This window comes from Diplotaxodon limnothrissa, linkage group LG19, assembly GCF_057381915.1.
Source record: "Diplotaxodon limnothrissa isolate DT_005_m linkage group LG19, D_limnothrissa_male_GT1.1, whole genome shotgun sequence".
Classification (NCBI taxonomy): Eukaryota; Metazoa; Chordata; class Actinopteri; order Cichliformes; family Cichlidae; genus Diplotaxodon; species Diplotaxodon limnothrissa.
The window spans coordinates 4,488,516-4,502,569 of record NC_140614.1 but is presented as its reverse complement, the minus strand read 5'-3'; the positions used below and the strand labels follow the sequence as shown (position 1 = coordinate 4,502,569).

General features: G+C 40.6%; 1 protein-coding gene across 1 annotated transcript in view; it reads right to left on the bottom strand.

Moving 5' to 3' along the window:
- Nucleotides 1-14,054, bottom strand: part of strn3 (striatin, calmodulin binding protein 3) — a 33,500-nt gene that overhangs the window by 6,283 nt on the left and 13,163 nt on the right. Inside the window, exons 2-15 of the mRNA XM_085343338.1 lie at nucleotides 12,266-12,369; nucleotides 8,675-8,748; nucleotides 8,063-8,141; nucleotides 7,766-7,924; nucleotides 7,075-7,213; nucleotides 6,780-6,915; nucleotides 6,409-6,548; nucleotides 6,144-6,322; nucleotides 5,095-5,142; nucleotides 4,131-4,252; nucleotides 3,183-3,350; nucleotides 2,964-3,104; nucleotides 2,765-2,872; nucleotides 2,494-2,580 (exon numbers count right to left, since the gene is read on the bottom strand). Coding sequence (XP_085199464.1) covers nucleotides 2,494-2,580; nucleotides 2,765-2,872; nucleotides 2,964-3,104; nucleotides 3,183-3,350; nucleotides 4,131-4,252; nucleotides 5,095-5,142; nucleotides 6,144-6,322; nucleotides 6,409-6,548; nucleotides 6,780-6,915; nucleotides 7,075-7,213; nucleotides 7,766-7,924; nucleotides 8,063-8,141; nucleotides 8,675-8,748; nucleotides 12,266-12,369 — 1,684 coding nt within the window. The remainder of the gene's footprint in view (nucleotides 1-2,493; nucleotides 2,581-2,764; nucleotides 2,873-2,963; nucleotides 3,105-3,182; nucleotides 3,351-4,130; nucleotides 4,253-5,094; nucleotides 5,143-6,143; nucleotides 6,323-6,408; nucleotides 6,549-6,779; nucleotides 6,916-7,074; nucleotides 7,214-7,765; nucleotides 7,925-8,062; nucleotides 8,142-8,674; nucleotides 8,749-12,265; nucleotides 12,370-14,054) is intronic.

Below are 14,054 nucleotides of genomic sequence, written 5' to 3'. Positions count from 1 at the left end.
AATCCATTCATATTTTGTGTGTCTAGAAGATAAAGCTTTATTGGCCAATACATATTGCCTATTTTAAAAAAAATCACCAAATATTGGTCTGAAAAATACTACATCAGTCAGGCTCTACAACCATCATGCCATCACCATGACATAAAATTGCAATATTATGTGGAAATGCAGTCTGTGCCCCAAGTGAAACTGAGTGCAGCTATTCTGTGCCCTGACAAACATCCACAGCTGGAAACTGAGCATATTTCCAGCCCAAGACAAGAGACCTGCTGACTTGTGGTTAGCAGGCATTTTTTGAAAGGTCAGAGAAACTGAGTACTTGAATGTGTGACAGGACCAGTGAAACCCGCATCACAGCCTGCTCTTTGGATCCTGCTATCAAACCCCAATTGTCCAAATAGGCTAAGATGTGACCACTCCTCACATTGAGCTGACAGTTCGTTAATACATTTGGTCAAAGTACACAGAGTGAAACAGTGGATGGAAATCAGTGTGAACGGCTGATGTCAAACTGAATGTTACAACCTGAGACACCAAAAGTGTTTTTGTGGGGGTGTGCCTATCAGACTGTGATAGGAAAGTGCATCACCTTTTGGGGCTGACAACCTGAACAGAACTTGGGCCAAAGACATCTGACCTCAATATGGAGAGGCACCAGTGGGTTGTCTGGGGAACCAGTGATCCAAACATAGATGGGCAATGCCTGCACCATGAGCTCTGTCACTAAGCCTGTTTAATGTGTCTAAATGAAATGTGGAAAATCTTGGATGGAAGAGCTGTGGGGGCACCTGTGTTTAGATTGTGAGACAGGGCCAAACAAACTGTCAGTAATGGATCTATAGGTGGTGGTTAACTAAATCAGCTTTTTCCAGATCCTGTCTATAGCCAGACACAGTGAAATGAGTAGATTTCGGATTGATACATGCAGTGGTTAGTCCTGAGAAGAAGAAAAAAAAAAAAAAGAAGTTTTTTTTTTACAGTCATCAGAAAACCTCACAAAACATAAATGGCTTCTCAGCTGTCAGAGGAGAGCTTCTTAGTTATACGGTGAAACAGAGGAAACAGGTGTTTTGTTTTGGCTAGCCAGCGCAGCAGGACTGGCAGCATACTGGTCTGACGACTCTAAAACTGGGTCAAAGGACTCTGAGAAGAGGATTGTGCCGTGTAAGAGCAGCACCTCCCAGGACTTTCTCTACTAACGTGACCCGAGTGAAAGAGCTCATGACAAAATGCATGCCCTTGGGTCTTAGTCAAAAATCTCCTCACATGGAAAAGCCAGCTTGCCAAATGAAGTGTTCGTGGTGAGGTGAGGAGCATAAGGATTGAGGAATAACTGTGGTGACAGGGGTATATACGCAGACGGGGTCTAACATATAGCACTGCAGGTCATTTGACTTAAAGCTGTGAACAAAGCCGTTGTGAGGCAAGTGTCCTAGTTGAGCACACATGATAATCAATGCGATGTGCTGTACAAGTAAATAGACTAAAGAGAATACTCAGTCATGTAATGGTACAAAGCAAAGTTGAACTAACTTACATAGATAATAGGATGGGTTTTGATTATCGATTTATCGATTAAAATCAATTCTAGCTTGGATAACGTGATATCGGTTCATTAAAATCCTGAATCGATTTTTAAATATAAATTTATTTTGCCCAAAATGCCAGAATCTCAGGTTAAACCTCACAAAATTTCAACAACCACCAAACAGCTAAAACAGTAAATGAGAGCAGGAGCACGGGTTCTGCACAAAGACGTAAACGCAAAGAGCGGACCCGCCGACGCATCAGAATCAGTGAGATGTCGCCTTTCTCACCCGACGGCACGAACACGGTCGGGGCTGAAAGCCGACAGCTCACCGATTCTGGTGTTTCGCGCTTTGTGTTTATGTCCTTTTTGCGCTAGATTCTGAAGCTGCAGGTTTTATCTCTGACTGAACCCGCAGCAAAATGATCCAAACTACGCTTCACATAGACATCGTCATGAATTCCCTCCTACTTACTGTTTTGCTTCCACCAAGATAAAAATCACACTTCCTGCACAGCTCTCCCTCTCTCAGGAATAGTTTCCCATCTAAAAATCTGTTTTCTGCATTATTTGCTTGCTTATCACCCACTGCCGTTGTTTACAGCGCTGTCGGCCGCTGTTTCTTTTTTCCTTTTACTTACTTCGGAAAAGAAAACCTAATTTCTGCTGTTCAGTATGCTACTGAACAAATTAAAACTTTTTAAAATTATGCAAAATTGCAAAACCCTTAGCTGTGTCTCTAATAAAACGAATCGAATCGATTCGGGACCTTGTGAATCGGAATTGAATCGATTCTAGAAATCAGTGACGATACTCAGCCCTAATAGATAACCTTTCAATCTTCACTAGTCACCATCTACAGCACGCATGAAGAACTGTAATAACTTTCAGAATTTAATTTAAAAAAAGCTAAATTAAATTCAATGCTTTATTCTGAGCTCCAGGAAGACTTTTATGAGACTTACTGCCAGACATCAGGTAGATGCCGTTGGGATCCACGGCCAGGCTGGTCACTGCATCCAGATGAGCCACCATGGCATGAATCACTTTACCTGCATAGAGGACACAAGGCACACCTAAGCACTTCCAGAAGGACTCGTTTTTCTCAAGTCAAAATAATTCTGAGTCACTCTGTACACAGTGTCTGTGAAGTGGGAGCTGTGAAACCTGATCTCACCAATCAGGCTCACCATCTTTGGAGTGATGGACACAGCTGGGGAGTAGCTGCAGACTGACCTGACTTGTTATCAAAGAATTTGATGTGTCGATCTTCATGAGCAGTGATGGTTACTGGAAGCGTGGGATGACTCACCACCTTATTTATATGATTTGACCCCGACAGAGCTGAGGAGGGAGAGAAAGGGATAACACTGTTTACTGTCCTCAAAAACCCATCACACACCTCATATCTGTTCATGGTTGTTTGTGCTCTTACTGCCATCTCCCTGTCCTTTGAGCACAAGTGCTTGCTGGGAAGTTTCCAGGTCATACACAACCACGTCTCCGCTATTAAAGGATGCCACCATGTGAGCAGGGTCACAACCATTGAAGTCCACTGATGTGGGGATCCCATGCTCTGTTGACAGATGTAAACATCAGCAAGTCTGTTCAAACTCCCTCCTGCAAAGAAGCGCACCCTTTTTCTTCTTCTTACCATGGTTTGTATTGAAAGTGCTAATGCAGGGGTTTTTCTCTGTTGGGTTCCACAGCTTCACTGTTCCGTCGGCCGAGCAGGACAGGAGGCGGTTTTTGATACCGCTGTATGCCAATCCCCACACAGCGTCCGTGTGTCCTGACCAGGAACCTGCCAGGACGCTTGGATCTGATTGGAAGAGAGATAAGAAATGAGAGGGGCCTTCTGTTTTTATAACTGTACATTCATCTAACTGACAAATATTCCCAATTGAAAGAGAAAACTTTAACAAAGGGAAGACATTTTTGGTGTCTTTGTAAGGTTTTGTGAAATAAAATGTTCCCGAAAAATTGTATTTTTCCCCAAGTAAAGACATCTTTTTAAAATCCAGCATTTTGTTCAGAAAGTAAAGACATGAGGAAAGCAGCCTTAATAGGAGCAGACCTAAAAGAAAAACATTCAAACTTGGGAACCGAAAAGAATAAAACAAAAAAAGAAAAAGAAATTTTTTGGGGATAGCAGAGCCATGTGAGGTAATCTAAGAAATCTATATTTTTGAAAAAACAAGGAGATCATTATGAAAGGAGACAACCGGTTTACTTGTTTTTCCTTTTGGCTGTTACCATAACAAGTCGCCACAGTGGATCATCTCCCCATTATTAGTATACCCTTCTGCTACACCAGCCCTCTGCATGTCCACACTCAGCATGAATCTTCTCTGTGGTCCCATTTCCTCCTGCCTAGCAGCTTCATTTTCAACGTCTTTTGTCCAATATATCCGCTGCCTCTCCTCTGTGCATGCCCAAACATCTCAGCCTTGTCGCTCTAACTTTTCATATCTGCCCAACCTGAGCCGTCTCTGCCATCTTCAGCTTGGCCTCTCCTCTTTTTGTTAGCGCCACTCGAAACTATAGCAGGGCTCACTACTACTTAAACCTTTTCCCTTTCACTTAGTGAAATAGTGTGTACCATAAGTGTCGTAGGGATCAACATTTGAGCTGGGGATGTTCCACCACTGGATGGTTGCGTCAAGACCACCACTAAAACACTGTTCACCACTGGAGGTCATCGCCAATGACAACACTGGTCCACTGAAGACAGAAAAGAGCATCATCACCAGAGGTTTGATAAAATACATATATTTACGGATGATGTCAAGTGCAAACACGTAACCTCGACAGTCATTTAATCCTGCTGGTTACTGAGATCTCTCACTTACACTCACAAAGAGTGTGAGTGAGATCAACATCTAGCAAGTTTAGACATGAGCAGTGAAAAGACCTTTATAACTATAATATACCAAAAATGTTCTATAAATCTAGTTTGTCCAAACATGATACTGATAGTTTTTAGTTTGTTAAAGACATTTTCTGATATTTTAATCAAATTCTTTTTTTTTTTAAATATTAAAAAAAAAAAAAACAACTTTTCAGACATATTTTAATACAGTTTTTATTTTGATTTAGTGTTTTATTTGCATTTTAGTTATTTTTAATTCTACTATTATCTGGCAATTTGGTCCATTAAATTTTCCAGATTTTTTTAAACACGTTTCTGTTACTTTATAACAATTTTTTCCTGGTGTTTGACTTACATTTTCTCAGACATATTTCCTGCTGCTGAGATTATTCTCATGCTGTAGCTACAGGGTGCCTGTCAGTCTTAATCACTACTAATGCTCATTTATTCATAGCTGCTGCCACTAAAAAGCATCATTTCTGTCTTCCTGCCAACAGCAGTTCACCACAGGTCTGAAATTACCTTTTTAAAAAAAAAAACAAAAAAAAAAACAACTCACTTTTTTTAAATATTACTTGTGTCACTTAAAACGTGAAGAAATCTGATGTAACTTGAAAAAGTTAAAAACACCATGGAACCTCAACCATCAAGTCAAATAGAGCCTTAGACACACTGTGTGTGTTTGGATACATACACATGGGCTCTGAATGTGTAGATCGGTTCCACATCGAAAGAGGCACTTCTGGAAAAAACAAACAACAACAACAGTGAAATAAACAAGCAGATTGTTACTTCATCATCAAACAGACTCTTCTTCAACTCTGTTACAGGCAGCAGTGACTGTTTTTCACTGTACGACAGTAAGTCCTGAGGGGTATTATTTAAAGGGATTATTTGTAAGACACTGACACATCAGAAGCCTGTGGTGTGAGTTTGATCAGAATAGTGCCATGGAAACGCAGTGATGAGGAGAAAATGAGATGCTAATACTGAAAGGATCTGCCAGGTTTGTAAGGAGAGGATTTTCCTCTGAAGCAGAGTGAATAAAAGCTTTTCTATGTGATGAGGAAATACTGTCCATGCTGAGCGTTCTTTTCTCAACCGACTGAACTTTTTCTTCTTTCTTTTTTTAAAATTTAGGATACCCTTTAGAAAATGATTTTTGCTTTGATCACAGCTTTGCAATGTTGCCAGTATTTCAACCAGCTCTGAGGTCTCCACTGCAAATGGTTTCCAGAAGCAACCGTTGCAACAAGTTAATCACTGGAAATTCTTTCTTCAATACAAGACCATCACTTAGGTTGTGTTAATGTAATGCTGGTATAGAGCAAACAGCCTTATTTAACTATTGCAGTAATCCCAGTCATGGCAAGAACTGTTCAGCTAAGAGAAACAAGCATAATCATGCTGTAACTAGAGAAGGTCCCATTGGGATCACAGCAGCAAAGACTAAGGTGTTCAGGTGCTGGCTATTTAAGTAAAGGCAATGTCTTATTTTACATAAACAAAGTCATCCAGGTCATTGTAGTCTAAGGAGCTTGAAAAGAAAAGAGTCTGGACTTCTTTAGGTTTCTTTGAAAACGTTTCACCTCTCATCCGAGAAGCTTCTTCAGTTCAGAACTGAAGAAGCTTTTCTTTCCAAGCTCCTCAGACTATATATTTTGGTGTAATTTATGCCAGAGTCTTTTGATTATTCTGGTAGTTCTGCTTGGAGGTTTATGTGTACATCTGGTGTTACTCTACTTTTTGGCAGGGACAGTCTTGGTGAGGTTCCACAGTTTAAGGGTGTGATCCTCGGACACGGTGACCAGGCAGGGCTCAACGGGGTGAAAGTCCAGTGCTCGGACACCATCGAAGTGGCTCCTTAGCGTGTACTTGGGGTTCCATGTCTTCCTGAACGAAGACTCCTTACTGGACGGCAGCTGAGGAAAAGAAGATGTCAATGTTAGGGCAATTTCTAAAGAATGTTTGAGTTTTAAACTGCAGCTTAGTTGTTTTTTTTCCTTACATCATAGCCATAGTCTGTTTCATCGTTGGTGACTGTGAGGTCGGCAAGGTCACCCAGTCCCAGCACGCTCTCCAACACATCATCTGACCCCCCAAGTAAGAAGGACTTCCCCCCGCCAGTAGGAAATGGTAGAGGCTCCGCTGAAGAGTGAGAGGCTTTAATAAACACACTGTACCTCTCTATTACAAGATTATATTCATTAGCTGTTGTCATAATGATTTTACAGCCACACAATTCATTAATTGGAAAAATAATCATCAATAATTTACAATTTGCATTTGTTTATTTAAGGTGAATATCATTCAACAGACAGAGCAAAGGACACAGCCTTCATATATTTACAATCAGTGGGATTCATGTACATCTCTTACCCCACTCTGTCCCGTCTCCGGAGCTCCGAGCCTCACCCGCCCCTTCTCCATCCTCAGCCGTCACCAAGAAGTCAAACTCCTTTAGAGCCTCCTCTGTGTCGGCATCATCCTCTGACGCTAAGCCCTCGTTTCCCACCTGAAATAGCAGGAGAGGAAAGAGAGAGAAAAAACAAAAAACAAAACACAAGTTAAGAATTAAGGAAGAGGTGTTGAAGGACGGCAGAGTAAAGGAAGGAGGTACAGGGGAAAAGAACAACAGTGGTGATTTAAAAGGGGCTGCCTGCTCTCTGTTTACCTTGGTCTTATGTTTCTTGGCTCTGTGATGTTTGTCAGTGGTGATGTCATCCATCAGGTCCCCCTCCTCATCATCGTCTTCATCGCTGTCTTCTGTGTTTTCCAGAAAGTTAAAAGTCTCCAGAACATCACCTGGACTCCTGGATATAAACACCAATGTTGTTACACTTAAGTTGTCTGCTGGGTTGTGTTTGTGCTTGCACTGTCAGTGTGGTGGGAGATGTCACACTGGGGAGACTTGGCTCCTTTTCATGTGAAAGCGATATTAGGTTAGGTTTGGGTTCGGGCCCACTATCTTAGGCAAAGGCTAGGTCATGGTTATAATAACTTAAGGCAAATGTTAGATTCAGATGTAGCTAGAATAATATAAACACTGACCCACTGACCAGCATGAGAGGAAGGGGATGTGGTGCTGCTCATGTTGAGATGGTAAACACAACAGTGGACAGTGAGAATCCATGTTTTACAGTGGGGCATGAAACAAAATCAAGCCTTGAGAGCAAAGAAATGAAGCTTGATGCTGAATTAACTTATTATAGATAGGCAAGTAAGCAGTTTGTTACAAAGGAACTACCAATTTGTGTTTGTTTTGCTGTTTTATGTTTTTTGTTACTGGAGCGGTTTTCACAAAAGCTGAAATCAGTAAAGTACTGGCTAGTACTGCATGTGAACAGCTGTGCGTGTGTCTGTACCTTTTGTCCTTGCGGCGCTCGGTCCCATTGATCAGGTGCTGCAGGTTCTTGTTCTCCACAGATCCATTCTGCTCTGAGCCCGACAGGCCAAGCAGAGAGCGAACCCTCTGAGTACGAACGTCCAGGATGGTGTCTGTGTATCCGACTTCCTGTAGGTACCTGACCGCCAAACAAACACGTGCACACTGTAAACTACACATCATTTGGTCAAATACTGATTTTTGTTAACAAATTAATTCAAAAAATTATTTCAGCATTTTGCTTCCACTGCAAATACAAGTGCTCAAATGTTCTTACTGTCTGAGCAGCTGTCTTCCTTGTTTCCAGGTGAGCTGACTGTTGGCATGAACAGCAGAGACCTCTGAATCTTTGGTGTCTAAGGACAAAAACAGAAACAGTGATTTATACAGCACTGCCTGCTGGACACAAAACAGAGATGGCTTTCATCAGTTGTATTTAAAGCTGTGAGTTAGTTCAAGTCTAAGAAGAAAGGTCAGGAGTCCATCAATCAATCCATCTTCTTGTGCTTATCCAATTCCAATTAACAATTAACATTTTAAAGAACTGCGTATGATGAGGGATTTACATCACAGTGTTTAATGCTCATGTGTTTCCGGTTTATTACAAAACCCCACTAACTGCATGTCTTTAAACTGTGGGAAGAAGCCCGAGTACCCAGCGAGAACCCATGCAGATACAGCATGAAAACTCCAAACACAAAGACCCTGGCCAGGTGACTGATTTGAACGCAGGAGTTTCTTGCTGTGAGGCGACAGTGCTAATCGTTGCACCACCATGCTGCCCAGGGGCTAAGAACCTACATCTTTTATATGCAGTCTACAAAAGGCCACACTGAATATAAAGCATGTGTACAATGAGAGATTAGTGGAGGGGAGTATGACATCATACCTGATTCAAAACTTGGCATCTTCATTTCTCCTTGGTTTAGCTCTGTTCCATATTTTAACTTGTGGTATTTTGCTCTGAAAATGGAAAAAAGAGAAACTAATCATCAACCAATCAATTGACATGGTTAAAAATTAAAATTAACATAACATATTTTTAATGCATATTTTCTGTCACCCCCAAAACAGTGAAAAAAGCTCAAAGTGTGTGGTCTAAGAGAAGGGAAACAGATTTCCACCATAGCAAAAGTGAAAATGTAAATGGCTTAAACAGATGAAACTAAAAGAAGGCTTTGGCAGATTCTTTATCAGTGAAACAGAAAGAATCTGAAGTATACAAATAATCTATTACATCACTAGTGCACAAAAGCAACCCAAGAATCACAGAACGAAGCAGTAATTTAACAGCAGTCTGAAGCAGAACTATAGAAAGCTAATTAACTTTGTATTCAAACAAATTAAACATATCCCTTTAATACACTAGTCCAGGTTATTTGGTATATTAACTTCTGTGCTCTATATTTCAGAGTACCTGTGCTGCTTGGAAAATAAGCAAGTGGCAGACACTGAGACGACACACCCAAAGACAAACTTCTAATCCATCACAACATAACCCTGACAAGCTATCCAAGCATGCCAATGACTGTGAATGAATTAGCCTTCTGCAAACTGAAGTGAAAGACTCAGCACAGTGAAATAAAAGTATTTGCTCCTTTCTTGACTTCTTTGTTGTTGTTTTTTTGCATGTTTGTCACAAGTTTCAGATTGTTGAACAAATTTTGATATTAGACAGCCCTCGTACAAAAAACAAAATACCGTTTTAGATGATGATTTTACTGAAAAAGTTATCCAAACCTACCGGGCCCTATGTGGAAAAATGAATACCGTATTTTCCGCACTATAAGGCGCACTTAACATCCTTTAATTTTCTCAAAAATCGGCAGTGCGTCTTATAATCTGGTGCGCCTTATCTATGAATTCTGGCTGTGTTTACTGACTGTAGCAATGGGAATTGCATTTACCTGTGTGTTCCACCCGGAGTCTCTGCTTCTCACCTTCCGGTGTTACACTCTCAAGACTCCGGGCGGAACACACAGGTAAATGCAATTCCCATTGCTACACTGACCTCGAGCGGATTTTATGTGGTACACGGCGCTCAAAAATCTGTCAAAAAATGTTTTAGTAGGACTTTGCTAAGCTACGAAGCTGCACCGCTTGATGAATTGTCTGAGCGTTATGGCTACCGTAGTCAGGAGCCTTGCGGCTCATAGTAATCTGGGTCCAAAACTCCGTCCATGTCAGGTCCCAAACAAACACTGTGTAAATTCTTTCATCTTTAATAAAATGATCAGTGTTGCTGCTTTACCAGGTGTATCAATTAAGTTAAACATCCAGGCATCCATGAAAACAGAATTTATTAAATTAAACGGAGTTAGAAGTTAGCAGGAAGTTAGTAGATAGTTAGCTCGTTGGTTTTGCTAGTTACCTTAACATGGTATATCATGTTCTGACTGAGAGATTTCTGGAAAAAAATAAAACGTACAGCTCTGCTATCACTTCCAACATGAATGTAGAGAGAAAGCTACACAATAGTGATGTTTGTAGGATTACTGAAGTTGGGCTAGATGGTATATAATGCTGTGCTAGTGATCGCTAGCGACACCGCTATGTTAGCATACCAAAGCATAAAACTGAACCTGGAGAATGAACGCTAACCTTTTTCCACTTTTTTTGACAAATGCAATCGTCTGGAAAAGTGCTGTAAACGGACCAAACTTCAGTAGGAGAGAACAACTGAGATAGTCCAGCCACAATATGAGGTTAGTCATTAATGTAAGATAAGATAACCTTTATTAGTCTCACACGTGGGAAATTTGTTACAGCAGAAAGTGGACAGTGCAAAGTTACATAGCAAAAATTAGAAAAACACTGGAATAACATATACTGTTGTTCCAGCGTTTATAGAGCAGCTACCAGAGAATTCAACATTAATGAATTAATGGTATGGAAGTGGAGGAAGCAAGCGGAATGAGTTGAGTAAAGTTTGACTTTTCTGACTGATTTGTTTAGTTAAATGCGCTTTATAATGCGGTGCGCCTTATGTATGAACACAGACCCGTTTGTCGACAGTGCGCCTTATGGTCCCATAAATACGGTAGTCCTCTAACAACGGGTTGGGCGCCAGTTTAGCTCAGTCAGATGAGCAGGCGACCATATGCCGCATGGCTGAAAGTGGCCGGCCCAGGTTCAAGTCCGACCTGTTCCCCTTTGCCGCATGTCTTTCCCTCTCTCTTTCCCTCCACTTTCCTGTCGATGTTTGCTGTTTCTATCCAATAAAGCCAGTTAAAAGGCAAAAAATTATATATTTAAAAAAGAAAAAACCCTAATAATTGGTTGTGCAACCCTTAGCAGCAAAAACTGGCAATGGATCCTTCCCACTGTGGAGGAATTTTGGTCCACTATTTTTTAGCAGAGTTGTTTAAATTCAGTCACATTGGAGGGTTTTCTAGCATGAATGACTTATTTAGCAAATCAGATTTAAATCCGGAGTAGTCCGCTCAAAAACTTTGATTTTATTTATGGGTTTGTTTGTTTTCTTGTTTTTATAAAGTCATTCAGAGGTGGGCTTGCGTGTGTGTTTTTGGATCATCGCATAAGCCAAGTGGGATGAATTGATGGCTGGAAACCAGGATTTTCTGGTACAGAGCACTTTTCATGATTCTGAAGCAGTAAAGCAGCCTCAGACAATCACACTACCATGTTTGACTGTTGATGATTTATGACATGCTGCGTGAGTTTTACAGCAGATGTAACAGGACACAAACCTTCAAAAAAGTTCAAATTTTGTCTCATCAGTCCACAGAGTATTTTCCCAAAAGTCTTGAGAATCATCAAGATGCTTTTCGCACATGTGAGACGAGCCTTTGTGTTCTTTTTGGCCAGCAGTGGTTTTCTCCTTGGAACTCTTCTATGGGTGCAATTTTTACCCAGTCTCTTTTTTATTACTGAAACCTGGACACTGATTTTAACTGTGGCAAGTAAGACCTGGAGTTGTTCTGGGTTCTTTAGCAGCTTCCTGCAGGAGTGTTGTTGCCCTCTTGGAGCCTGGATGTGGCTAGTGAAATCAAACGCAGATTTCCAAAAAATGCGGTTAATCTCTGTTACTTTATGATTTAACAAGGGAGGCAAATACTTTTTCAAACAGGTCAACTTTGTGACAAAACTGTATATTGTACATACTTGGATTATCTTTGTCTGGTATAACAATTTGTTTGATCTTCTGAAACATTTAAGTTTGACAAACGAGGAAAAAAAACTCACTAAGAAATAAAAAAGGCAGCAAATATTTTTTCATGGCACTGAAAATAAGGAAATTAAAGATCTAACGGGATTTCTTTTTAAAGATCAGCAGTGATCTAAAGTTATAGTTGGTAGCCTTCAGTGTGAAGTCCAGTTTAACCCCTACGGATCACCAACAATTCAACTGAATTTTATTTACACAGCACCAGTTAACAACAACACAATTCACCTCAAGACATGTTATATTGTAAGGTAAAGAGACCCTCTAATATATTATGAAGATTCTGTGTCTTACCTTTCCTGCTTTAATGCATATTCTAACATTTTTATTCTTCTAACCAGGTCATGCTTCAGGTTTTCCTGGCCCTTCCTCTCCCCCTGCAAGAAGGCTATCCTCGCCTGGAGAAACATACAAACAAAGCATTAATGAGGAGTTCAGTTTACAGTATAATTATTCATTTAAAATGTTTAAAAACCTTTAATTACAGGATGAAACATGTCAGTACGTAATAAAAATCTCTTCTTTAATGGAATTTCAGTGATGATTCATAATCTGACCATAAACCCGCACTGTACTGCAAATTTACCCACATATTAGAATATTTCTTTTGTTTTGCGTGGAAACTCAAAGACAAGAAAGAAAGATGATGATCAATTGGAATTACTAGACTCTGGACTCTTTTTGACCAGTGAAGTCCTCTCACCTGTCAGAAAGCAATGCTTCCTGTCTCACTAACCACACCTGTCTGTCAGTCAGTCCAGCAGCTGCTCTTGAAACCCAACACTAATAGGTCCCAAGAGCCATTTATACACAGTGTTCTCTGCCAGCGTGCCCATATTGACATGGCCTGGTAACAGGAAAACCAAAGGTCCTCCCCCAGATTGAAAGAGACAGCCAGAGTGGGAAGGAGAGAGTGGTCAGGGGTAAACTGGGATGTGAGAAAGAAGATTACATAACAAACCACACTATTTCAGCCTCGCTATGATTGGCCAGCTCTATGACTGACAGCCACAGCTCCACGGCAACCCCCGAGATCACTCTGACATACCAGAATATGTGCGTGAGAGTGTGTTAGATGGTATAAGCTGTGAATGCATGCACGCAGCGTTACAAGAACGGCACAGTGTGCTTCTTCTGTTCCTGGTGAACTCTGAAATAGGAGAAGTGTGTCGCTGCCTTCTGCTTAATTTATGCTAGTACATTTATTTCCATTTACATATGTATTTGCCTGTAGGGAACTACCAAAAGGGGTTTTTCAGTCCCGGCAAACTTGTTCCCATGCAGTCCTCTGAAAATCCCAAACTATAATGTTGGAAAAAGCGACAGCAGAGTTCACCCTGACTGGATGAAATGAGGAAAAAGAAACCCTAAAGATCATAAAACACGGTATGAAAAGTGCAGACACTGGTTATGGTGGACACTTTTCATTGTTTTTAACGCTCAGTTTCACTTCAGCTTTTGGCATGTTAAAGAGCATAAGACAGACTGCTTGTATCATCCATTTTCACTCTTCAGGACTACTTGTCAACTAGTGATGGGATTTCTGGCTCTTTTCAGAGAACCGGCTCTTTCGGCTGCCAACCGGCTCTTCAGGTTGTTTTGTTGCTTTAATTAATTTATTATTAACAACAATATAAAATTATGCACAAAAGGAATTACTAATGTAAAAACAAAAAAACCAAACAAAAAAAAACCACGTGGTTTAAAAAAAAAAAAAAAATACGGTGGCCTAGGGCTGTTCGATATAACGATATATATCGGATGACGATATAAAAACGTCTATCGTTTCATTTTACGCTATCGTTTGTTTCGTGGTGTCGCAAAATAAACTGTTTACAGCAATATTTTTTCACCGTTTTGATGGTCACTGTAGTGGCTATATTCATTTCTTAAAGTTCTCTCTTTCTCTTATATTCAATATAACCACACTACAGACGGACAAGCGCCTGTCTTTATGCGTTGTCGTTAGCAACAACGACGGTAACACCATCGCGTGTCCGCTTGTTTATGTTCCACATAAACCTTTCACAATAAAGCTCGAGATCCTGTTGAGACTTTTCAAAATAAACTGAATCACGTGAAA